This window comes from Octodon degus, unplaced genomic scaffold (assembly GCF_000260255.1).
Source record: "Octodon degus isolate 3935 unplaced genomic scaffold, OctDeg1.0 scaffold00122, whole genome shotgun sequence".
Classification (NCBI taxonomy): domain Eukaryota; kingdom Metazoa; phylum Chordata; class Mammalia; order Rodentia; family Octodontidae; genus Octodon; species Octodon degus.
In genome coordinates this window covers 2,101,192-2,128,697 of record NW_004524698.1, presented here as the reverse complement: position 1 = coordinate 2,128,697, position 27,506 = coordinate 2,101,192, and the positions used below count along the sequence as shown (strand labels likewise).

Below are 27,506 nucleotides of genomic sequence, written 5' to 3'. Positions count from 1 at the left end.
CCCTTAGGTCCCTTAACTGATGTTAGAAAACAAAGGAAATGTTCTTTACAGCAGAGTACTACTCTGCCATAAAGGAGGATGAATTTGAGTACTCTGTCAAAACAAATGGATGTACCTTGAGATCATAATGTTAAGTCAAATAAATCAAATACATGTGCTTAAAAATTACATAAGTTCTTTTTTTTTTTTGGTCAAAACCGGGGATTGAACTCTGGCCCTTGTGCTTGCCAGGCAAGTGCTTATTCTACTGAGCCATCTCCCCGGCCCCTGCATAAGTTCTTATGATAAACCTAAAATATGAGAAAAGAGCAAAATGAAAGACAACAGTAAGTTGGGAGACAGATCTTTTGCAAATAGGAAGGAGACCAAGAGATGGGGTGAGGATGGGGGGGGGCAATTGTTCTGTGCAAGTACCTATCTCCATGAAGAACATGACAATTAGTCCATGCAAACATGGACTAGTAAATCATAAACATAAACATTAGAAAAACTTTATTTTATTTTAAAAACTTGAAGCACAGACAACTTACATAAAGCTTTTATAAAAAATATTTATTTATTTATTTGCTAAAGCATCTCACTACACAGTTCAGACCCACAGTGATCCTCCAGTCTCAGCCTCCCCAGCGCTGGCATTACAGGGGTGCACCATGCCTGGCCTTGGGGTCAGCATGGCATGCGGTATCTGGGATTGAACTCTGGTCCTCGTGCTTGGCCAGGCAGGCACTTAGCCCACTGAGCTATCTCCCCAGCCTGTTTTTAAAAGTTTTCTTTCTTTTTCCTCTTCCAATCAGGGAATATTTTTCTTTTCAGGCCACTTGCAAGATTCTTACTGGGTCATGGCCTCTGGTTTTGTTTTGGGCATCATTCTGCAAGCAGGCCACATAGGGTAGCTGTGGTCCTACCTGTCACCCCGGCTCCTCTCACAGCCCCTGGAGTGCATCAGTGCTCTGTAACTAACTGGTAACAGCCAAATGTAAAACTGAGTTTTTTAAGTACTTTAGAACTAAGGTCCAGCCAAACACATGCATGTTGGAAAGTATTTTACACTATTTTTTTCTAAGTAGTCACTTAGATGAAAGTCAAATTATCTCTTAAATAGAAAAACAGGAGGAAAGATGGCTGGTGACATAATTGTATACAATGAAAATAAATTCTTACTGAATAGAAATACAACAGTTGCAGTCTTACAAAGGTTCAGGTTGATTCTTTCTAATTGTATTATTATTATTATTATTATTATTATTATTATTATTTTATTTATTTATTTATTTATTTTTGGCCAGCTCAGCCCACCTTGGGGGTGAGGCTGGCATGACATGTGGTGCCAGGAACTGAACTGTGGTCCCTGCTGCTTGCCTAAACTTGCCTAAACAGGCACTTTAGACCGCTGAGCTGTCTCGCAGGTCCTAGTATTATTTTTAATTAGAACATGTTTGCAATACCTATTTACAGTCCTTGTATGGAGTCAGTACATGTACCTAACACATCTTACTGTCATGTTTCATCCCTTCTCTCCCATGCTTCGCTCCTTTGCCTATCTCTTAGTCCCCTTCCCATTTGAGAAATACAATTTCTTAAAATGGGCTTTGCTTTAAAAAAAATTTACGTGGGGGCCGGGGAGATGGCTCAGTAGAATAAGTGCTTGTCTGGCCTGAGTTCAATACCCAGTTCTGCAAAAAAAAAAAAAAAAAAAAATTACAGCAGTTTTTATATACTTCATTTAATGTGTATGCATTAAACAAAATACCAAGTTCAGTGCTTAATATCCACTTCGTATTTTTCATTGGAAAAAAATATGAATGTAGATTAGATAAACTATTGGACTAAAGAAGGCCCTCAATAGTGCTGTGTCCTTTTATAATCTTCCCTACTCTTCTCCATTTCCATTTGGGGCTCTTCATATTGTAAAACACCACAAAATACCAGTTATTTTTTTTTTTTCTGATCAGCAGTTGTCCATCTCTGGTTCCTTTGTGTGGTATAGTGAAAAAATGATGGACTTGGTTTGAATTATCTCTTACACTGAGTGAGTCCCTTAAACTTACAGAGCTTTATACCTGCTAAGTGGATTAACAATGCCTACCACATAGTATGGCCAATAGGGAACAGGAATACATTGTATGAGGCCAGTAAATAACCTTCCTTAGTTACAATTAACATACTGTTATAATAACCAAGCAGTTGCTTTCTTGGGTAACTGTCTTTCTCCTTGGACCTGATATTAATATCTACCTTACAAAGCTTTAAGAATTAAAGGTAATAATGTTGAAATAATTCAGCAAAATTTAACTATTACAAAATAATTTAGCTAGTAGTTATAACTAATAATCATTGAAGTGATAAAAGAGATTACCATCATAAAATAAACCAAAAAACTTAGGTTTTTCAAAAATGTATGAAAGGATTGTGGAACTATATGAAATAACCCAACATGCAAATGATACAAGTATTTGTTCTCTACCACCTATTTCTTTTTCCCTAAATGCATCCGCTATTTAATTAGGTTTTTAGTAAGAAATTTGGAACACTAATTTACAAGGATAAATTTCATTTGTCAGAGCAAAAATGGATTGCAGGTAGCCCCGGAGCTGAGGAACAGCTTTGATTTTTGCTAAAATCTGTTGGTCCACCGCTTTCTGATCCACTTTGCGCTGCTCTGAAATCTTGTCTCTCTCTTTCTTGGTGTCAAAGATCTCGCCCTCCTGGTATCTGGGTTTCTGCAGCTTCTTCTTGAAGTAGACATCAGTGAGGTGTTTGGGGATTTTCACTTTGCTGATGTCAATTTTTGTGGAGATGGCAATGACAAATTTCTGAGTGTTCTTCATACAGGAACACGAGTAAGGATATGAGGCCCAGTCACAAGCAGCAACTGCTTGAGGAAGACCGCTCTCTTGCCTCTGTGACGCCCGGTGAGGATGATTAAGATGGTGCTGGGAGTGATGCTAGCTTGAAGTTTCTGCACATGCTGACTGGAGGGTTTCTTGCCGTGGCTCAAGAGCTATCAGGGCACATCTTCAGTAGGGTAGTATCTAGGCATTTTTCGAAGCTTAACCACCCAGGTACCACCATTCTTGTCCCCAGCGACTGGTTTTGTGATCAAAGCAAGAACTTTCTCCTTGTTCTTCTCAACCTTTGATTTAGCAGCTGTGTATTTTCTCTTGCACAAAGCCCTTTGGAATACATAACAGATCGGGAGTACCTACCAATTCTTCTAACCAGGACAGGATTTTGGCTGCAGTGGGGTGCCCCTTCCTGGATGTTTTTGCCTTCATCTTACCCTTTTTACCAGTACCACTGGCAGCAGCCTTCTTAGCTTCAGGTTTCTTCTCTTTAGTGTCTGCTTCTCAGTTTTTCACCCACCATCTTGCAAGCTGGGAAAGAGCTCTATCACCTATTTCATCATAGCCTATAAATGAATGCTGCTTTTAAAAAGTTACATGTTTTTTTTTCACATTATCTTAATGCCTTAAAGAGGACACAGTCATTATTTCACTTAATAGACCAAGCTGCTCAATATATGTTAAGTTTTATGTATTATGAGTAAAAAATTGCTTTTGCTCTTTCTTAATTGAATGTTTAAAATTTAATGAAGTGCCTACATTTGTATGTCAAAGATAATTTGCTACTATAACAGTAGCAAAATATGTTCATATTATTCTGCCATTCCCATCACTGGAAAGAGGATTATAAACGTCAATGATCCTGGAAGTTAGGTATACATCAAAATCATAGTTGCTATGTCTTGTGAAACAGTTTACATCTATACAATTCTTTTAAATTTACAGAGAGATTTCTTTTATCTCAGCTCATTGAATTATGGTTTTCACAAAGCATTACTTCATTTATTTTGTAGGTAGGGAAACCACAGTCCTATCCCTCCTTCAGCATAAAATGAAAGTCACGACAGGAAATCTGTTTCTTTCTATACCACAACATAAAGAGAAAGAAAGCTTATGTGAGCAAAAAATATGTTTGTCAAAGCCTGCCACTGACGCAGGGATCTCTCTGGAAAAAGTTTCGAAAAATGTGGGTCTCCTTTCTTCACCTTTATTTCAAGTGAACCAGGAAAATGAATTCTTAGGGAACAGGCCTTTTAGCAATGATCTGTTATCCCTAGAAGAGGGCATTGGTTTGTTTATTTGCTTGCTTGCATCAATAATGCCAGATTCTCTAGTTTTTCTGTATATTAGCATGCTTCCATTTATTTTTAGTGATTTTGGTGTTTTTAAAAAATCATTTAATATATATTTAAATAAAGGGTTCCTAACTTCAAGTTCAGAAATCAGTTATACAGGGTCTGTTAACTTTATGGTAAAAAAATATCTCTTTGTGTTCACTAACTTCCGCAATTTAGCACTGCTTGCACTTATAAATGTAGGAAACAGATCAGACATTAACAATAGCCATGCCTTCACTGCAAATAGATATTCAGACCTTCTACATCTTACTACAGATGTTTCAGATATCATTTATGTTCATTATTACTTTGAAATTAGACACACCAGAGGATTTTTATTTGATTTGGTAATGATGAAATACATATATTACCCTTTAACAATTTTAAAGTTTGTTAATCTATTTAACTATTATTGGTTTCTTTTCTTAGTGTTATTTTATATAATGCACTTAAAAATATTTGTAGGGTATACTGTTTCTTACAATGTCTAATGTTCCAAAGCTTCAGAACTGTTTCAAAAGGAGATAGAAAGGCAGCTACATGTGCAGTGTCGTGTCCGAAGTATGGGCCACCAGCAGAAGCTACAAATCCATCAGCAACTAAAACCCTCTAGTGGCAGAGATCTCAGATAATGTGGGTCCATAATCCTTAAAGGTGGTTGGTTATGGAGCTTAACCACAGCACACACAAACTTAATAAGGTATAACAGCATGACCATCAGTCATTCTAATTTCCATTTGTAGTAAGTTTTCAATAAATTACTTGATATATTCAAAGTTTGTTTTTTTTTTTTTTTTAGTGTATTTGGTACAGGGTCTCACTATGTAGCGCAGACTTGTAGCAATCCTGTTTTCAGCCTCTGAGGTGGTGCTGGGATTATAGGCATGCGCCACCATGCTGGGTCTCGGTGGCCGGCTCAGTGTGCCCAGGGGTGGGGCCAGCGCAGCATGTAGTGCCCGGGATCAAACCCCATTCCCTGCGCTGGCCTAAGCAGGTGCTTAGTCCACTGAGCTACCTTGCTGGCCTGAGATAGTCAACATTTTATTAGGAAGTAGGCTTTGTTCAGCTAAAGTAAGTATTTTGAGCAAGTTTAAAGTAGGCAAACTTAAGCTATGATATTTGGTAGGTTAGGTGTATTAAATCCATTTTTGAATCATGATATTATAAATTTATATTTTATTAACTGGATTATGATACATAGGAATACCTAATATGACCTGAGCTAGGGTTGTGGAAGATAGACTTTACAAAGCTTTTTAAGTGAACTTCCAAGATTTTGTCCCTTTACAATCTAGTAATCTCTATTTTAATTTTAGAACAATGATAAACCAAAGCCAGCCTACATAATTGCTTAGTTGTATCTTACAGTAGAAAGTATAATTGGCTCATCATTAATATCAGATTTAGTTGATAATGACTGAATCAGACCCTACCTTAGTCCATACCCCATTTTTGAAATAACACAACAATGCTAGTTTCATTTTTTAATAGGGCATTTAAGGCTTAATATTTGTATATTTTTCTATATGCATAACAAACTTTAAAATATCATAACAGGATATAAGATGGAAAGACATGCTTATCATCACAAACAGTGAGTTTTGGACCAAGACAAAAAAAAATTACAGTAATTAATAGACTGAATTTTCAGAGTCATGTCCTCTATCTTTTTCTTGTTACTGGGGGATGTTAAATAACTTTAACTATCCTTAGTTTCTTACTTCAGTTAAAATAAAAAATACCAATGCTCAAAATCTTTTTTCTTTTATTGAATGGCTAGGCATAATCTCAATAAAATACATATTTAAGTCAAAAGATTATATTTACTATGAACACGACTTTAAGGAATCAGTGAAACTTGAGCATTGTAGAACTGAATCAGAACTGGCTAACTTAAATGAAGAAGCCCACTAAACACCCTGACCTAAAAATGCACTTCGTGGCTCTGCCTTCTTAATGGGGTACTGTGCTCACAGTGGCCCCTTCCAGTAGCTAATTATAGTTATGGTTAAGTAAGCCACATACTTAAGTATGCCAATACACAACTGATATTCACCTTGACATTCATTCTTGAATGGTTAATGATTAATCAAGAGTTTAGGTAAAATTATCTCCACAAAGGAAATTATTTTTCTACATAAGATCACTGGAAAAGTCTTTACTAGAAGATAAACTTACCTCAAGTTGAACCCTTTGTTCTAAATTCTTATAAGATCTCTGTAATAATTCCCGGGTCCCAAGGACTCCATACCACATCAAGTTTTTAGTTCGGCTCCTGAAGAGAAATATTGGCAGGGAATCTCAGTAAATTTTATTTATTTTCTTCTTAAAGGCAGAGCAAGCAAAAGAGGTAATAAAATGAAATTAAGTAAAACTGCTTTCATGTAATAACATTATTGCTATTTTCAAAATTACCTGCATTTTTCAGGGTGCTCTTCTCTCTTATTATTAAATTCTAAAGAAATTTTTGCATCCAATCCAATCCCAAAGTAATTGTTCATAACGCATTTTTCTGAATATCCATCTCTATGATAATAAGGAAAAGTATATAAATTCAATTTCAAGTTCATTAAAACAATTGAAACTTGTTCACAAAATGGCACTTAAAATGATTTTATGTTCCTATGAGGCTCCGAGGTTTAGCGAATCATTGTCTGTGTAGATGTCGTGGGCACAAGCACAGCGATGAGCACATGTGATGCAAAGGAGCAGCGAGCAAGGTGGAGACACTGCCAGGCTTCGCTTTTCTGTTCAATTTAGCCTTCTGCTCCTCCAAAAGCCTCTTACTCTACAGATCAATAAGGGTAATTATGGAAAGGCATCTGCTCAAATGCCAGCACACCTCTCTTTAGTAACTAGAAAGTCTCCAGCATTTATTGAGCAAAAAACTAGCACTGTCAATCTGTTCTTCTGGGGCTGGGGATATAGCTCAGCGCTATAAGCACCTGCCTGGCAACTGCAAGGTCCTGAGTTTGACCTCTGGTACCACACACACAAAAAAAGTTCAATCTATTTTTCTTCTTCTTCTTCTTCGATTTTTTTTTTTTTTTTTTTTTTTTAGTAACTGGGGACTGAACTCAGGCCCTTGAGCTTTCCAGGGAAGCACTTATTCCACTGAGCCATCTCCCCGGCCCCTCAATCTATTCTTCTAAGAATTTTTAAAAATTTAAAACAAGACAATCTTTAAGGAATGTTATTACAGTAATAAGATATAACAAAAGCAAGATTAAAGGGCCGATGAGATAGCTCAGCAGACTAAGTGTCTGCTTAGGCAAGCACAGAGACCAGGGTTCAATCCCTGGCACCACATGCTGTGCCAGCCCCACTGCCAGGCATGCTGAGCTGGACACCAAGACTGGGCATGGTGGCATACAACTGTAATCCCAGCTCTGGGAGGCTTAAAACAGGAGGATAACTATGAGTCTGAGCTGTGTACTAAAAATCCTGTACCAGATACATTAAAAAATATAATAATGCAAGATTAAAATGGAAGTAAAAAAAAAAGTGTCTCAAGCTGTGGAATATGTAAAAGATCATTGTGGGCCAGGAGCTTCTTGAAATCAGAAATCCTAGATGCTGGGTATGGGAAAGATGGCAGATTTGCTAAGACTGAGAACAAATGAGTCGAAGTGCATATGTAACACAGGCTGAAGTATTATTAAGGAAGCGTCTCCAGCGAAAGTGAGTGGAAGCCATGCTTTCCGCTGCCAGTGTTGCCCTCACAGAGGAAGGCTGGAAGGGGCCCAACCTGAGATGGAGACCATGAAGCAAACGCATTTCAAAAGTTTCAGTGTGCCTTCGAATTGTCAATCGCTCTTTTTTGTACATGGAGCCAAATATACTATGACACATTTAAAACGTTACAATTCATATGAAACAGAAACAAGCAAAGCCAAAAGGAAGTACTTAGAAAGGCATTTTCTTACAATGAATCTACGTCTGGGTCAATAAATGGCGTTGCACCAAAAGGATCAATATTGGCTAGTAACATTTTGTTGATAATAGAACTCCCAGCAATTGAGGCAGCTAGTCCTGCTCTTAAACCTAAACAAAAGAATACATACAGGATCACAACATGTTCAAGGAAAAAGAGAAAGAACAAGCCTGTTCAGACCTCACCTCAGAATCATTCTCTCAAGGCACATGTTCCAGCACCTACTCATCTCATTAATCGAAACTAAGAAATACGATAGTTAGAGACACTGGGATTTCGACAATTTTAAGTATGTATCTGTATGTCGTCATAATGAATTAAGGAAGCCTTGGAGTCTCTTTGTGACATTTCTCATTTACCATTCCAGTAATTCTACAACTTCAAAAAATACGTACTACTTTCCTTGGTGCAGACAGTGCAATAATGTCTGTAGTGAATCTATAAAGAAGGCTGAATTATCCAAAATGTCATGGACATAGCACGTTCATACTTTTAAAGCGCAGATAATTACGTTGCTTAAATTTAAAATATTAAAGAGATGTACTAAGGTAAAAACTCAGTATTCTTGTCAAGAGTAAGTAGTAAAATACTGCTACTTTTTAAACTGGGTGGATGAAATGACACATAAGTGGCCTAATGTGATTATTCTACATATGGTAACTCACAGTATTTGGACTTGCAAAAACTGTTTTATTTCAAACATGAATACTGGAGTCCCTGAAATTCCTCACAACCAGCCGGTCACTCAGCCCCATCAATTCTGGCTCCTTAAGAAGCTGTCCTTTTCCCTCTGTCTGCCATTCAGATCTTCTGTTCAGAGTGTTCCCACAGGCTCTGCACCCTAACTCATGTCTTCTTGTTCCTTTGACGTTTAATAATGCCCCTCAGTGAGGAGTGGTGTGCATGCCTGCAATCCCGGCACTCTGGAGGCTGAGGGCAGGATTCTAGCCCAGAATAGGCAACTTAAGGACTTAGTGAGACCCTGTCTCAAAGTTAAAAATGTTTAAAAAGGATGGAAGTGTAGTTCAGTGTAAAAGCACTGGTATCAATCTTGAGCACCATAGGAACAAAAAAGAAGAATGTGTATTATGTGAATTCTATAGTGCACAGGTTGAGTGTTGTAAAGTATTTCTTTCAGGTATCCTATTTCCTATTGATCTTTTGTGTAGTTATTCCGTTCATTACTGAAAGTGAGTTAATAAAGTCTCTATTATCATGGAATTGTGATTCATCTTTAAAAAGAACTTGTATAAGACATTGATTTCAGGGTTTAACTCGGATACCAACCTATTCTGAATGAATCAGAGGGATGTGGTAAAACTGGCACCTCGAGAGGCCTAGGAGCCATCCATGTTTTCCTCCATCTCCTGCTTACAGTCCATTGGTTTTTATTATTATTAGTCTAATCTAAGATAAATCTATTTATCAGTATAATAAGATGTTCAAAAAACAAAACAGTATCACTAGGCTAAAGATATTTACAGAAAGACAAATTTAAAACCAAAAGAAAGCTGAGGAAATACTTCGAGGTCACAAGACTGTAAGAAGAATTACTGTGGACACTTAATAATGAGCAATTCTGGGGCTCCACCCCAAAACCAATGCATCATGACTTCTCAGAAAAGGGTCAAGAAACACATGTTTTAATGATTCTTAGTAAACTGTTACACACATAAGAATCTAAGGACCTGGATCCCTACTGATAAATGTGGAAAGGACATTGTCTTAGGAACATTTATCTTTAAGCAACAAATATATTTCAGAGTTCATGGAAATTAATACTTACATATTATCACAGAAATACTTAACAATATGCCATGTCTCAAAATCTATACTACCTGGGCAAATTATTCTAGTATTGAGTACAGGCAGGTTTTCTTTGGTGGCTGTTACAGCTGGACCAGGAAGAGCATCAGTTTGTGAATGGCCACGACTTGCCCGAGCATCTGGAGACCGCGGTGCAGCTTTAACTGTTGACAAAAGGCCTGGAGTGTAACAAAAAAAGGCAAAGGACATCTTATTAATAAGTGCCTATAAATTCAAGACCTGTTTCTTTTTGAGACAGGGTCTTGCTATGTAGTCCAGGATGGCCTTGAACTATGTAGCTCAGGCTGGCCTCAAACTTGTGGCAATCCTCCTGTCTCAGCCTACTGAGAGCTGAGATTACAGGCATGCACCACCATGCCTGGCCAAAACTTGTTTTAATCAAGCAGAACTAAAAATATCAATTTCATCTGATTGTTCTTTAATCATTTTATTTTCCTTTTCTTGAGATGTATAGAAGGCATTTCAAGGTATTTTGATCTCTGATCTGAAATAGATGGGAGAGTAGTAAAAAACAGATACTGTCCATAATTATAGGTTAGTAATACTAACTTCAATGTGATCAACTCACATTTAAAAATAAATAGAAAATGTGAAGTTTATAATGATTTTTCAAAATAGGGTATAATAAAACATAATACTTTTCCTATAAATACGGGTAAATGATATTAAATTAATGTAATTCCCAGAGCCCACACATGAAACAAGAGTTAACATTGTATTTAAAAATGGGAGGAGAATGAGAATTTATTTTTAATGAAACCGATGTGATTTTCTTGCATCTCTCTGTTATTTACTCAAAATAATGATGTGCCCAAAAGAGTTACTCTTCAAGAAAATGACAGATTTAATTCTATCTAAACTGATGTAATTTAATAAATAACAAACAGAACCTTTAACTAATTTAGGGGTTATTAGTAGGTATTCCTAAAAGTTTACAAATTAAATTTAGAAGTACTCTAAAATTTAATCATTTTCACTCTCCCTTTGACTAATTACAAGCTATATTAACCACGCACTGTATTTTCTCTGCTCAAATTGGTTTAGTTGCATTAAAGAAAAGCAACAGAGGAGCCACTCTGTTTTGGACAGATGTGACTTCTGGCTAATTTCTAATGAAAACAACATTTTGCTGTTCCTCTCTGGTAAAAAGCAGAGTGCACTGATGACGGAGCTTTGCTGTTCCTCTCTGGTAAAAAGCAGAGTGCACTGATGACTGCTGTAATTAAGCTAGTGTTTCAGCCGGGCGTGGAGACGCATACCCGAAATGCCAGCTACTGAGGGCAGAGGCAGGAGCATCACAAGTTCAAGGTGAGTCTGAGCAACTCATGGAAGCCCTGCCTCAAAAAAAAAAAAAAAAAAAAAAAAAAAAAAAAATGCTGGGGATGTCATTCAGTGATAGAATGCTGGGTGAGGCGCTGGGTTTAATCCCCATTATGCAACTAATCCTTAATCAATTAATCAAAATATAAAAATAACAAAAATTAAAATTAAAAATTAGTTTCATGGCTCTTAAAGCATCTATGATTATATTTAATATATTTCTCACTTTTCTGAGTTATGACTTAACTTAAATGATGACACAATGAGTATGCTTCAACAATAACACTAAATACCAGAAACTTTTGTTATTGCCACTCACTGATTTCTAAAAAAATCAAATCCCAAGTTTTTTTTTCTTTTGGTCCTGGGGATTGAACTCAGGACCTTACACTTGCCAGGCAGGGCTTATGGCACTGAGCTATGTCCCCAGCTCCAAATCCCAATATTGAATACTAGTCAAAATTAAGATCTTATAATCAAATACAACACTAAAGAATTTTTTATCTATGTCCATCCTAGTAGCAATAGCTACATCATTAGCTCTATATTTTATAGTTTCTTTTAATTAAAATGAAAGATTTGAATTTATGAGAGTATGATAATAGATGATAGCCATTAACAATGAGCATTAAAAAAAAATCAATCCTCCACAGAAAGCCATGATGTGTGTGTGTGTGTGTGGGGGGGGTTGCAGGCAGTACACTGTAAGGACTGTAAGGCCTACGCCAGCCTCACTTTGTATTTTTAAATGGATGAAAATATCAAAGGCCTAATTATCAAATTCAGAGATGAAGTAAACTTGAGAAGATAGCATCAAATTTCAAAAGACTGACCAAACTAAATGATAGACCCAAATTTAAAAGATTTTTTTAAGCAGGCAATAAGGCTGAATGTAAACTACTATAATAAGTCTGAAAAAAAAAAAAAGTAGTCTTTGTGATAGCAACATGTGTAAACTTAGTACTGAATGGGGTGAAATGTAGTATTACTTTACAGAAAAATATCTGGAGAATTTTGTTCAAACTGGGTAGCACTTTTTAAGATACATATTGAGTAAAAAGGTACAAAAGCAAAAAGAAAACCAAAAAAGGTTGCAATCATCAAGTTAAAGACTGGTAGAAGAGGTGAGGGGCCCGGGGAGATGGCTCAGTGGAATGAGCGCTTCCCTGGCAAGCACGAGGGCCTGAGTTCAATCCGAGGGCCTGAGTTCAATCCCCGCTTCCGCCAACAAAACAAAACAAAACAAAACAAAACAAAACAAAACAAAACTGAGTGGTCCAAAGACCCAAGGGCCTTCAGTAAAAGTTCTAGAATACGTCTCTCCTGAGTTGGATGCTGAACATAAGAGATCTGCAAAATCTAATTTTGAAGTCTAAGAGTTTTTAAGTACAATTAGGGGAAATTCTCTCAAAGTTAATATGATTAACAGCACCAATAACGAGAGTAACACTAACAGAAAGAATGGTAAGCACACACAGCATTGTGTACCGGATGCTACTCTGGGCACCTTACAGACAGAGATAAACTTCACCTTTGCGAACCCCAATGAAACTGGTTTATTATTATTACTATTAATTATTATTTTACAGAACAGAAAACCAGAGAGGCTAAGGAATCTGCCTGAGTTGACAGATGGTAAAAAGAACAACAAAAATATAATGAATTCTTGAATGTAAACACTTCTGATATAATTGTATTGATTTTTCACAAGTACCATTTATATTATCTCTTCATTTGTATTTTAACTGCTTTGTTTCATCCCAGTAAATTACACATTTTTTGCTTATGCAATATTAAAAATATGAATTCATCTTCAATGAAAAGCTGTAAACAGACAATAGTCAGTGAGCAATTTTATATTTTCACAAAAAAAATTTTGATAAGAGGGTTGTGACTTAAAGCTTAATTTAGAGACAAGGATCATCAGTGTGGAAGGTAGACCAGTGAAACTTAGTGGACTCTTGAGCACTCTGAATACCCAACTGTATTTTTTTTTTAAATTCTATTTATTTATGTGTGTGTGTGTGTGGCCAGCTCACCCACCAGGGGGCGGGGCTGGCTGGCATGTGGTGCTGGGGGATTGAACCGCGGTCCCTGTGCTTTGCCAAGCTTGTTCTAAGTAGGTACTTTAGACCACTGAGCCATCTCACCAGCCCCTACCCAACTGTAGAGATGTGGGACCTGCAGCTTCCTCACAATTCTCAAAGGAATATGCGGGCCACAATAGCTTAAAATTGAATGAGATAGGTGTTCTTCCTCTTTCTTCAGGAAAACCAAGGAATTAATTATCTTTGCCTTATAGATCTTAGTTTACCATGATAATCTATAGGACCCTGGTTATGAGAGGGATGTGAGAGCATCAACAATAGTTTAAATTTTGTTTTAGAATTCATAAATGGTTAAGCCTTAATGTCCAAACAGCCATTTAAAAAATAAAGATACGAATAGTTTAGTTCAAAATGGCTAACCTTTTGAAAACTAAACACAAAATTACATTTTATTCAGTTCCAAAATAAGGTTATCGTAGTTTTCTTACCAGTTAATGATTCTCTTGAATCTTCTTTAGATTCTTCTTTGGATTCATCTGTCTCGGTACTATCATAATCAGTACAGATAACTGTCTGCTCGTCTATAACTTTAACAGAAAATATATTTGGGTAAGTGAGAATAAAATCCATTCATATGCTTAGGACTGTAAAATTAAAATGCATCAAATTCTTTTTTTTTTTTTTTTTTTTTAGTGGTACCAGAAATTGAACTCAGGACCTTGTGCTTGCCAGGCAAGCACTTATTCAACTGAGCTATCTTCCCGGCCTCTAAAACACATCAAATTCTAATGTAATATCAATTATTAGTATACTCTCTTTAAAATAAATTTTTTAGAAAAAGGTAATAAAAGAAAGAGATAAGAACATAAATTTAAGATTTCTTGAAAGCATGTGGTAATAGTCAATCATATGTCCAATCCTGCATAACTATATCTCTTAATCTGAACAACTGATTTGATGATAAAAATAGATAACACATCAATTACAGTTAATCAGCTATTCTTGCTTTGAAAAATCTGTAACCTATGTATTGCTGTACGTTACCCTGTTTCTTTGTTCCTGATTTTCTTGCCTTTGTTTTTACTCTTCAAAATAAAATAAAATTATAAAACCCCCCACATAACAAAAGAAGTTTTATATTCACAGACACTATTGAATAATATACTTGAGGGTGTCTGGAAGTACCAGAGACTATAAACTAAATTAGTACATTGAATTGATATATATATATATATCAGAATGAACATTTCTTATTCATGCTTAAGTCACTTTTAGAGGCCAGTCAAATAGTTCAGTGGGTTGAAGCACCTGCAAGCAGGCACAGGGGCCAGGGGTTCAATCCCTGGGCCTGCCATGCTGGTCCTGCTCCTGGGGTGCACTGAGATGGCGCTTGACACTGGGCATGGTGGTGCATGCCTGTAATCCCAGCTCTGTAAACAGGAGAATCACTATGAGTCCTATCGAGTAGTGAGACTCTGAACACCCTGTAGACCCTTCCCTAAAATACAGAAAAGAAAAAACAAAACAAAAAAACCCCAAATAAAATCTATTTTAGTCTACTAAAATTCTAAGAAGTGTAAACAGTATAATATAAAAATTAAAGTATACAGAAATTTTGTACACTCTCAAAAAATTAGCATTTACAAAATTAATGCTGACATTTTATTTCCAAAGTCATTTATAGGTTAAGAATTCAACAACTTCTAACTAAATAAATAAAAAATACATAAAACTTTAGAGGCAAGACTTTTTTTTGATAGTTATAGAAATGTTTTAAATTTCATTCATTTCTGAATATGGACTTTATTTTGGAGGGGTGGTATTATGGATTGAAGCCAGGGCCTCTTCACTGAGCTATATCCCTGGTCTTTTTTTTTGTTTTGTTTTGTTTTGAGACAGGGTCTTACTAGGACATTAAGATGCCTAGGCTTGTCTGAAGCTCTTGATTCTTCTGTCTCAGCCTCCCAGAGTGCTAGGATTATACACATGTGCCACGATTCCCAGTTCTATTTCTGAGATTTTGTATAATGCATCATTAATATGCTGATCTTTACTATTAAAATAATATATAGGACTAAGCATAAGTTCCCTTTTAGTGGATTTATCTTCCTCTATCATGTCTTAAGCTTTTTCTCAGTGTGTCTAAGCTGACTGTTGTGAAAACCCTGTCACACTCGTGGTAGGAAGGCTGCCGACTCCTTCCAAAGCTGAGTTTGTCGATGTGTACCTTTTCCAGCTTCTTCAATGACCTGCCTCACTGCTTTCTTTAAGCTGTTTGCTCGCAACATTATTTCCCTTGGTCTGATGGCTTTCTGGGAGGATGGTTTCATAATATCTTCCGCAAGCTGCTCTTTGCTTTCCCCCAAGGATTCTTCGCTTGAAGATTCCACGACATCTTCTTCTAGGATGACCGCCCCGACGCCCGGGAGAGTGGGGGCAGCCTGGAAGTCTGTGTGCAAAGCTTGCAGGAGTTGTTCAAGTTTCTCATTTAAGACCGAACACTGAGAAAGCAAAACATAGTAATGAGCAAGAAACCCAAGTAGAAGAAACATCAGCAAAGTACAAGTAGTTATTATGTAAAATGTCTTAAAGGTTTAATCACTAAAGAGAATTATAAAATGCAACTGGTTATCACCTCTTATTCTGTAAATGTTTTGGTTTAAGAAACATTTATTTTAAAATTTAGTGGAGATGAAAAACGGTAACTTAAATTACTGGTTTTTGACGTCTACATTGCTGTTTATTACAATTTATCTAATATAATTATATTTTCTTTCTTTATTTGGTACAGTATCTTGCTACACAGCTCTGACTTGTAGTGATCCTCCTGTTTTCAGGCTCCCCAGCACAGGGATTACAGGCACACACCAGCACGCCTGGACTCTGGCCGGCTCAGTGGGCAGGGCTGGCAAGGCATGAGGTGCTGGGGATCGAAGCGCTGTTCCTGTGCTTGCCTAAGCAGACGCTCATTCCGCTGAGCTATCTCGCCAGCCCCCCATGGGTTACTGGCTTGAATAACAGGAAGGAAAATGTATAGGGTAAGAGGGAAGAGAAGAGATGTGGAAAGAAAAAATAATCACTTGGTCCCTATTTATTTCTGCTTTTCCCATTTTACTGAGAGTAAAGGAATATTTAGGACTGAAGTTGCCAGTGCTACTATTAACACTCTTTCTTTCTTTTTTTTTTAAACATAAAGTATCTTTATTTTCAGACCAACATAATCTTATATATGGAATATCCTAAAAATCACACATACTTACACTCAAAATTACAGCAAATAATGACTATCACAAGGTTATAAGATTCTAAAAGTATAAAAATTCATTCTATCTCTGAATAATAACAATGAATGACATGAAAGTAATTTAGACATGAGAAGATAATCTCTCATCTCTAATGTCTTATGTACTATTTTTATGCTCTTTAAATTTAAAAATATTAAAAAGACAAGAAAATAAGGTTTATTGAAAGGAAGAGGTAATATTTAATTGTTTGATCAATCTTGCATGCCTATACCTGCAAGGTAGTCTGAACAACAAATTAGTAACAATAAGTAATATAATGACCTTGTTAATTTTCTTTCTTTTTTTTTTCTTTTGCATTTAGGACAGGGCATACAGGGTCTCACTGCTAACACACTTTTTATCTCCACACAACTTCAAGTCCTTTTCCCTCCTGTTGTCTCTTGACACATCACAAGACAAAGTTATAGGAAAAGGAATCTAGAAACAAAGTGTGACTAACAGAGGGCTCCCGTTTTCTGAAATTCTCCAGAGTAAAAGAGGAGGAGGAACACTTCAAATCTCTGTTTATTTTTACTTTCTTCTTTCCACTTAAGCCATCAATTGTATAAATTTTGGGAAATAAAAGTCTTTTGCAAACCATAAGTGAGAATACATTTTTTGAAATTCTTGCATCTATTTTGTAATTTTCTCCTTGATTCATAATGCTTTGACACAGCAACCACCTAACCAGAGTAGCTTGAAAGCACAGTCCAGGGTTACCACTGTCAGCAATTCACAGAGAGCAAATTGGTCAAGTAACAGTTGTGACTCATACACATGGCTGACACTAACAAAGGATCTACAAAATGTGGTACAGAGTTTTAGGATAAATCCTGAGGGGATTTGACAGACCTTGTCAGATAAAAAAGTTACATTTCATGTTATATAGGTCTTGCTTCATCTTGGTCTTAACCATCCAGCAGAAAAGTGTAGAAACGAGGTAGGAAAAGTGAAGCCATGTTAATATGCTGAGCTGTGGAAGGCTCAAGTCATCAGATCCAGACATTGCCAGTCCTGTGGATAACCCACTACTATTGTGGACTACTGGATTATATTGGAATATGTTGCTTAATTCATGCACCTACAATATTTGGATGGCAATGGAATGCCCATCTCTGACAAAACTAAACAAAAAAAGGGGATATAAATGAAGGACCATTTTTATCCATACATACAAAGTAGGATAGATATATAGCTACTTTCTCTTAATTCAATAAGAAGAAAGATATGTACTAATAATGTTTGGACAGGATATCATGTCTGCATTTGTGCTATGAATGACTACTACAAAGACAACAATATACAATGTATTAATTGCTGTAACTCTCCTACCAACCTGGTTTGAAACTGTCTCATTGTAATTTTTTCTCAATAAAATTAATATATATATTTATATAAAAAACCACTGTCAGCAAACAACTTTTCCACCCTGAAGTGTCCGTCTTACTTTGGTAGCCACAGCTTGTGCTACCACGGCATTTTCCAGCGTTTTATCGTAGGCCTTCTCTACTTTGGCAACAAAGTCCTTTATCGTTTCACAAAGTATCCTGGGAAAAAGAAAAATCAAGCTGTTCAGTAAACAAAATTGGTTTACTTACTATGATTTATAAACATTTGAAAATGAGCACAAATGGACAAACTGTCAAAATACCTGGAGCATTCATAAAAAAAAAAAAAATCCGTTCTTTCATTCGAGTATTTGAGTATATAACCTGGATGAATTTAATGCACTCTAAGGCAGAAATTACTATATGAATAAACCTTGTTCTTAAGGTGCCAACCAGCCCTTCTCAAATATTTTAAGCCTGAAAAAGAGTATTTTTTTTGAAGAAGAGTATTTTTAAATTCCCTTAAAACTAATGTATCAGCTCTCACAGCTATCCATTTGTATAACTGAAACTATAGTTAACAAATGTTCAGGTTTATCACTAACATTTGTTGTCATTTTCAGTCATAGTCATCACATGGCTACCTTGATGTACTCCTCCTGTGGAGGAAAGAAGCTGTGCACTATGTTGGCACCCAGTCTGCCTCTTGAACTGAATGATATTTGTCAACCCACTTGTTTTTTCACCTTAAAATAACTAATATAATATGCTAGACTAACTTAAGTGTCATTAGTGTCCAGCAATATATGGTTTGTTTGATTCTTTTTTTTTTTTTTTTTTTTTTTTTTGGCGGAGCCAAGGATTGAACTCAGGCCCTTGCTCTTGCCAGGGAAGCGCTTATTCTACTGAGCCATCTCCCTGGCCCCTATTTGATTCTTTTAAATTACTTTTGATTTCTTTGCAGAAGAATTAAACTGAAAGATAAAATAACTTGAAACATTAACAAAATCCATCTTTCAAAGATCTTTGGAGCCAGTGATAGATTTAAAACCACTAACAGAATGGTATAGGATTTGTCTTTAGCAAGGCCTGGTGCTGATGATATTAAAAGTGCAGTACTGATCTCTATCATTGTTATAGATTAAGAAATGCTTCTAGCAGTTTTTTTTTCTACTAAATTCACAATTTCTCTAATAAGTGAGTGATATTCTGATAAGTATCTAGATACTTAAATATGATATTGAGCCATTTGGTAGATATAGAACACACATATACTGTACAAGTTTACATGTATGCTAAACTTTCACTTCTATCATATAGGAAGTAAATCCATCATTCCTAATAATGTTTATTTGGTGGGTTTTGGCAGCTATTTCTGCATTCATTTGGATAAAGGTAATGTCTCCTATCTGTCAACCTGCTAATTTAAAAAAAAAATTGTGGTGCTAGGGATTGAACTCAGGGACTTGTGCATGCTAGGCTAGTATTCTACCACTGATCTATATCCCCAACCCTATGTGTTGGCTTTTTAACCTCAAAGCTACAAAGAATCTAGCTTACCATTCCCTAGAGTAACATTCATATGCATCAAGTTTTTCTTCTTTGTTGATGAATAATAGTTCTACGGAACTTCTCAAACGATTAAACCAGCGATTGTGAAATTTCTTCTATGGACTTTATTGAAAATTTCTCAAAGCTCTCCTACTTCTAGAGAAAGGAAACAAATACTCCTATCTTTTTATGTAACTCCAGAACAGAAGCCTGTCTTGCCATCATTGTTACACTGGCTTGGTATACTTCTGTCTTGGGTTGGTGAGACTGCGTATGCCAGAATACTATCAACATCACTCCTTTTATTGGTGTTTACTCCTAGGGCCCAGAGCCATGCTGTCCATCAGCCTAAGGGTGAGAGGAACAGCAGAGGTCTGCTTCCTCAGCCCGGGCTATGTGGCTGAGGGAGACAGAGGCTGAGGAACACTGATCCCTTTGAACCTTGTGCCAAGAGAGCTGCAAAGTGGGAATATGGTCAGTATGAGTGTGTTCCTTACATCAGTTATGCGAAGAAACATAAATGTTCAATGCTCCGCATTACAGTCCACTAAGTCCCATATTTCACAAGAAATATAGGATATAAACACCTTGTAGAATATAAATATTCTAGAAGAATTAACCTTCTGTTATACCTAAATTCATGTAGAACTTAAAAAATTAAAAACAGGATATATATACTTAAATATAGGATGATTTTAAGGTGGTACCAACTGGAAACTTGTAAACAGGAGAAAAATAATTTTAAGATGTATTTACACAGCAAAACCGTAGACAATCTCTACATACATAGATTTCTATTATAATGTATAAAGACTTCTAGAAAACATGCAAAAATCAAATTAAAGTAGAACAATAATGTTAAGAATGGTAACTGAAATAAATCAGATATACAAGTTTAAATATCACATGGTTTCTCTTCTATGGGATTCCCAAAGAATAAATAAATTAAAAAGTAAAATAGTAGATAATAGAAAACTAGGACATACATCTTTTGCAAAAGGGGATCAAGAGACAGAGACAGAAGGTCAGAGTAGAGGAGACAGGAGACATCTAAAAAAATTAAGATGAGTTATGTACATGTGAAAACTCCCATGATGAATGTAATCATTATGTACTGCAAACATGTACTAGTAAAAATAAAAATTTAAAAAGGTGGAACATAGATTTGCACATAAGAGTAAAAAATTCTAATCCCTAATAATCTCTCTCTCTCTTTTTTTTTTTTTTGTGGAACCGGGGATTGAACTCTGGCCCTTGTGCTTGCCAGGGAAGCCATCTCCCCAGCCCCCCTAATTGTATCCTTAATGTTAGAACTTTGTGTAAGACATTTTCAAAATTTTACTCCTTTAATCTTGTTCTCATCCTTCAGTTAAATGTAGTCCATTTTGTGCACTAAATATTCAGGAGACCCTAACAATATACTACATTTACCATACTTGATTTCTACCGTCACTGCAATTATATTTATGAGATATATTATTAACACTAGTATTAATATTGTTATTCTTTTCCAATAATATTTTTAAAATAGGAGAAAGAACAATGAAATATGCAAATATTTTAGTAAGATAAATATGAGCATGATGACTACACAGCATCACAGAGTGGCTCTGAGGACAATCATGAGGACCTGAAAGAATCCATTGCAAAAATTTAATTAAAAAGATCAAATTAGGCATTAAAAGTTATTTAGAAGTACTAATGCATAATGTAGTCTCCTTGGTATCTACGTACATGAGGAAAGATTTTTTAATAACCATGCTTTTCACTCAATCTATTCAAACCTAATTTATTTTGCCTAAATTACTTCTAAAGCAGGTTCCAAATCTAAATTCTTTTTTTTTGTGTGTGCCAGTTATCCCATTTTCTCTAAGTTTTTTCTTTTTAATTATTTTTCTTTCATTTATTTATCTGTTTGGTACAGGGTCTTGCTATGCAGCTTGGTCTCACAGCAATCCTCTTGTCTCAGCCTCCCCAGATCTGAGATTATAGGCGTGTGCCACCATGCCCGGTTTCAGTAGCCAGCTCAGTGCGCCCAGGGATCTGGGGCAGGCACAGCGTGTAGTACCGGGAAGCGATCCCACGTCCTTAGGCAGATGGTTAGAATGCTGGGCTATCTCCCCAGCCCTTCTCAAAGTTTTATATAGAAAAATTACATTTATTTTAAAATTTAGGGGTAGTAGAGATAGTAGCAAAAAACCCAAAGTAACACATGCTGCTAAAGCTTATAAAGTTTAAAACTACTGACTAAAGCAGGGTGTGTGTGTGTGTGTGTGTGTGTGTGTGTGTGTGAAAACTACTGACTAAATGAAAGTAGAGTAATTGAAATTGCAAGAAAAGGTACATAACTGTCAGCATCTACGATTGCTAATTAGAACTTTGATAACTTAATGTTATAGAACTGAACTGATTAAAATCCCATCCAAAGTCAAAGAATGGTGTTGGCCACATTAGTTAACCTAAACATTAGCTATGTTTAAGGAATACAGCTTTTCCATTAGTAGTTCAGCATTTTTAAAATAATGGAAAACAATTATAATTACTGTGGATTATTATTTTATGAAAATAAAATAAAAATAAATAAGAAAGTTAATATACTTCACTGCAATACTGTATTTCAACAATACAAGGCATTAATAAAAGAATGGAACAGTTTATATTTTATCTGGATGGTGAGTACATGGATGAATTCTTACGTGTGCAGTAGTTTTTCTAATCACTGAAAATCATTTACACTTTCATGATTTGGGTACTGTATAAATGTTTAGCACTTAAAGACACATAAACCAAATGCAATGTGTGAACCTTGTGTGAATTTCAATTTGAATAAATCAAATATTTAAAAGAAAAACTTTGGAGATAACTGGAAGAACTGGAACAAGTACTGAGTAACACTGACAGAAGTAGAAAATTTAAATCTTGGCACTCAGGAGGCTGAGGCAGGAGGATCACCATAAGTTCAAGAGTAAATAGACCCTGCCTCAAAAAATATTTTAAAGAGATTATACATATACACATATTTGAAAATGGAATAAAATGATTTCTTTGATTTGCAAAACAGAGTGAAAGTAGATGGGAAAATTTTGGTAATACTGAAGGTGAGTGATGGTATGGTAGGACATTATCATACCGGTCTCTCTACTTCTATTTATTTGAAAATAATAACAGAACTCAGGAGTGGTGGTGCACACCTGTAATCCCAGCTCTGGGGAGTTGAGATAAGGAAGGTCACTATAAACCTGAGCTGCGTAGTAAGAGCCTGTACCAAATAAATAAATTTTTAAAAATGTTAAGAAAATGTCCATAAAAATAAAATTAAAGATATATTGCTGGTATAAAGATATACACTGTCCTTTATCTCTTGAACTCTTCAGACTCAACCCTTTAGATTCTAAGGTGGGGCTGCAACGGCAGGATGGCAGTGAGACTGGACCTTCAGAGGAGAGGCGCGAGGGGACCAGGGTAGGAGGGCATCAGAGCAGAGATGGCCGAAGAGAAGCCCAAAGGCAGGGGTAAGATCAGAGGTCAGAAAAGCGCTAGACCAGGAGCATGCACAAAACGGAAACACAGCTGAGGAGGGAGGTGGCGGCAGCACAACCTCCGTGCAGCAGCCTCTACAGTCTCTGCATTTATGACTTACTTAAGTAATTCTGATGGTTCCATGAAAGAGAAATAATAGGCATTCTCTCATTTTTACACTGATAAAAATGGACACAGGCCACAAAGCTGGCAAATGCGTGTCGACAAGACCCAACCGGCCTTAGTCTCTAAACTATTCTCTAAATACTTTGAAAATTCTGTAAGAACTTATGAATTGCTTTAGAAATCTGGCAAATAATATTTAAGTGCTCAAAATGATCATTAGAAACATCGAGACAAATAATGTTAACATTTTCTTTAGAATTTACTAGTTGTACAAATCTTGGAGTAAATAATCTTCTGTCATCTTACTTAACTGATCCTTAAGTCAGAGGACATAGCCTTACAACTATGTAACCAAAATAAAATATAGAAATAACTGGAAATAGGATCAAACATAACTATAACTGTTATCTCTAAACTTATTGCTTAATTTTTCATGCATGGCTTTAATAATTTAATTTTATCTAATTTATTAACACCAATGAAACAGAACATTAAGCTTTTCACAGTAGGATCTTGTATAAGATTTTATTTAAAAAACTGTTTCTACTACTAAGAATGTCAGACTACATAGTTATCAAGTTAGTTGTTATAGTTATTAAGAATGGTGCCAGGCGCAGTGAATTTCAGCTAATGAAGAAGCTGAGGCAGGAAGATCAGAACTTCCTGCTCAGCCTGGACAGCTGAGTGAGATCTGGTCTTAAAATTTAAAAAGGATCTGCCATGGTTGTGCACACTATAATCCCGGCAATCAGGAGGGTGAAGCAGGACGGTCACAAATTCAAGGCCTGTTTGGGCTACCTAATGAATTCAAGGCCAGCCTGATCTACATAGCAAAATCCTATTTCAATGAATGAATGAATAAAAAAAAGATAGGGTGCAGCTCAACACTTTGGGGGTTCAATCCTCAGTACCAAAGGAAACAAAATGAAAATAAAGATTAAAAATGATAAGAGAGACAAAGGGGTTGGCAGCTACCATGATGATCTTGTTTGCAGTTGTTCACTTTGCGTAACATAAATTTCATTTGATTAAAGACATAAAATGTATATGAGGCAGTGATCAAATGCTTCAGACAAAAGGATGTGAATTAGGCTTTGCAAGTATCCAAGGGTAGGGCGGGGTAGAGAGCTCAGTGGATAGCACCTGCCCAGCAAGCACAAGGTCCTGAGTTTGATCCCAACACCAAAAAAAAAAAAAAAAAAACCCACAAAAAAAGATAGATGGTAGGGTAAAATATTAAACAGTTTATTAAACAGTGTGGAATACTTCTGAAAAGCTGTTCTTTCTACAGTCCTTTTCTAGCACACAGTCCTTTGAATGCCAAAGGATGCACCAAGAGGTGCAATGAGGAACAGATGCGTGGACTGAGCTCAGGGTGAGGGAGACCAGAGGGGTGCTGAGCTGGGCGAGGCTGTGCATTCACCATTTCGCATCCCACTCATTAGAGAGCTGCAAACGGACCGGCATCACTGCCTGTCAGAGTGCGCAGCTCATCTCTGCCCACACTAACCACTGTGCTGCTCTTGCCTGGAGCCAGCTTGCTTTTTCCCAGCTGTTTCTTGTTGCTGCAGAGAATACCATCAAAAGCAATTAGCATTTGTACTTCTATCAAATTTAGTGTGACTAATTCTATAAGCTGCTTCACAGATATTTCTTGAAGACAAAACCCAGGAAGACTTGACAGCGAGCAGCTGTCCTGTTTTCACCATTTAACTACTTATGATGAAGACTCTGCAACTCACTTGGCTGACGATATGACCACTGCATGTTCATCAGAATTGAGGATTTTTGAAAGATGAGCTGTAACCGAGTCTTCATAAATTGTCATCTGAAAAAGAAGAACATCTACACTATGTTATCACTTCTGGCATTTACACAACTCAGTCATGACTGCTTCAGAAATGGAACCATTCATGACACACATACCAAGCAATGGCTATTATAAAGTCATTAAGCAAAACAGATAAATGTTTTCTTTCTGCAAAAGACTTTTATTTTATTTTTTGTGGCTGGCTCAGCCTGCCCTGGATGATGGGTGTGGTGCCGGGGACTGAACCACGGTCCTTGCATGCTTTCCTAAGCTTGCCTAAGCAGGCACTCTAGACCTCTGAGTTATCTTGCTGGCCCATGCAAAAGACTTAGTTTCTAAAACCCTTTATATTTGTAGGGAAATCCACAAAATCTGCTTTTTAAAAAAACTTAAATGTCTAATACTTGAAAATATATAAAATAAATATAAATATAATAAAAATTCAAACTAACTAAAAATAGGCAAAAGAACTTAGAGATTTAATTAGAGTACCTTAAAAATCCATAAACGAACAAAAGGGTATCCAACTTTTTCAGCTACCTGGCAAATGCAAACTAAAACTACCACATAAAACATCGTACATTTACCAGGAAGAAAAGAACAACAAATGGAAGATTTCATGCGTTAATAGGATATTGGAGCTACAGGACCATCATACCTTGCTGCTGGGAGTGCAAAGTGATGCAAATGCTCTCGCAACTATTTGATAGTGCCTACTGAAGCTGAACACATACAGCTGGCTGTGGCAGAGCGTGTTTATAATCTTACCACTCTGGGAGGCTGAAGCAAAAGGACTGTAAATCTGAGCCCAGCCTGAGTATCTTAGCAAGTCTCCATCTCAAAGAAAAAACCAAAAGAGCTCCCTAAATTTTGCACTGATGCAGCTCAGTGCAAAGGCCCTGGGTTCAGTCCCAAGTATCAGAAAAAACCCAAAAATTTAAAAAGCTGATGGCATATATAATACTGCAGGACACAAAAAATTGTATGTATTTATATTTACCCAAAAGACAGGTAGCTGTGCGTTCAAGTCTTATACTAGAATAGCCGCACAGCATTCATTCAATGCTGCGATGCACAGTGCAGGACCCTAAGAAGGAATGACTCGCAATTACCACGATGTAGATGAACATGATGAACGTGTTGAGTAGAAGGATCCAGAGGAAAAGGGATACAGACAATATGCCTTTACTTTATAAAACATAAAAAGAGGGCCGGGGAGATAGCTCAGTAGAGTAAGCGCCTGCCTGGCAAGTACAAGATACTGAGTTCAATCCCCAGTACCACCACCACCAACACAACAACAACAACATAAAAGAAGGCAGAGCTGACCTGTGCTGTTAATAGTTAATTACGAGCTGGAGGGGAGAGGCAGTGACTGGAAGGCGACATGTGGTACCTGAATGCTGTCCTGTGATCTGGGTACTGATTATACAGGTTTGTTTAGTTTGTGAAAATCTACCAAGCTACATCTATGATCTGTACATTTTAGTATGCATATTGTATCTCAATAATTTTTTTAATGCAGGCATATAATTATATATGTAATCATAAATGTGAAATAAATATTTCTCTTAAATACAGAAAAAATGCCAGCCAATCTGTATTTCCCTTTTCTATTCTACTTTAACCTCCTGTTGAAAGAGAACATCTCAACCCGGCAGGATATATGCAATGCTTAAAAAGCAACCTCTCGATGAGACTCCCCTCAAATGTTCCTCACATATTCCCGATCACACAGCTCAAAATTTTCCAGTTTAAATGAGATGCCTATTCAAGTTGGTTTCTAATATTCTTCTGTCTCACCCAGAGGTCATTTTTATTTTAAGAACAAGCATCATTTTCTTCAGATTTAACTGAAGATTTGGTTAATATCCCTTCTGCCACAAGGTCTTAATGACCAACTTCCTCCTCAGAGCAATCTCTTCCTAACTTACTGTCAAGTCCAGAAGTGGCTGGTAGAGAGTAGTCTAGTGAGACTACTCTCAAATCTCTATCTTATCATTTTCTTTCTTTTTTGTCTTATCATTTTCAAGGGCAGACCATTTGTGGAAAAGCAATTTTACATCAAAGAATAAGGGGAAAACAAGAATCCAAAAGTTTACCCACAAATCCACATTATTGATCTCCTGATTTAAATTCTAGAAACTACATCTGTAAAGATCGGGAAATGAAATCACACCTTCTAAAAATCCAGTATAAAGAAATGTTCTCCAGAGATTACTTTTGTTGTCTTCCCTTCAGGACGGAAAGTATTTTAAATGACCAGTAATTATACCATTAACTAATGAATCAATTAGTTAATCAATTGGTTATTTAATTAATGATATTTGAGTAATGTCACTTCAAAATCCAAATTTGTTTATTAAAGATATTCAAAGACAAACACATACTATCTCTTTCAAAGGAAAGTAAAATAGCTTCTATGTCCAAGGATAAAGGTACAGATCTCAAGGCGGGGATGGAGCCCCTGTCTAGCATGCTTGAAGGCATAGGCTTGATCCTCTGTCCCACAGAGGGGGAAAAAAATACAGCTGTCACTTACTAACACACTATAGTTGCTGATCAGGGTTGGGAAGTTA

At 36.4% G+C, this 27,506-nt stretch overlaps 1 protein-coding gene across 1 annotated transcript in view; it reads right to left on the bottom strand.

Annotated features, from left to right (window-relative positions):
- Positions 1 to 27,506, bottom strand: part of Dgkh (diacylglycerol kinase eta) — a 221,300-nt gene that overhangs the window by 23,922 nt on the left and 169,872 nt on the right. The window contains exons 13-20 of the mRNA XM_023700138.1: positions 24,860 to 24,945; positions 18,041 to 18,140; positions 15,537 to 15,810; positions 13,798 to 13,896; positions 9,953 to 10,099; positions 8,107 to 8,224; positions 6,596 to 6,706; positions 6,359 to 6,455 (exon numbers count right to left, since the gene is read on the bottom strand). Coding sequence (XP_023555906.1) covers positions 6,359 to 6,455; positions 6,596 to 6,706; positions 8,107 to 8,224; positions 9,953 to 10,099; positions 13,798 to 13,896; positions 15,537 to 15,810; positions 18,041 to 18,140; positions 24,860 to 24,945 — 1,032 coding nt within the window. The remainder of the gene's footprint in view (positions 1 to 6,358; positions 6,456 to 6,595; positions 6,707 to 8,106; positions 8,225 to 9,952; positions 10,100 to 13,797; positions 13,897 to 15,536; positions 15,811 to 18,040; positions 18,141 to 24,859; positions 24,946 to 27,506) is intronic.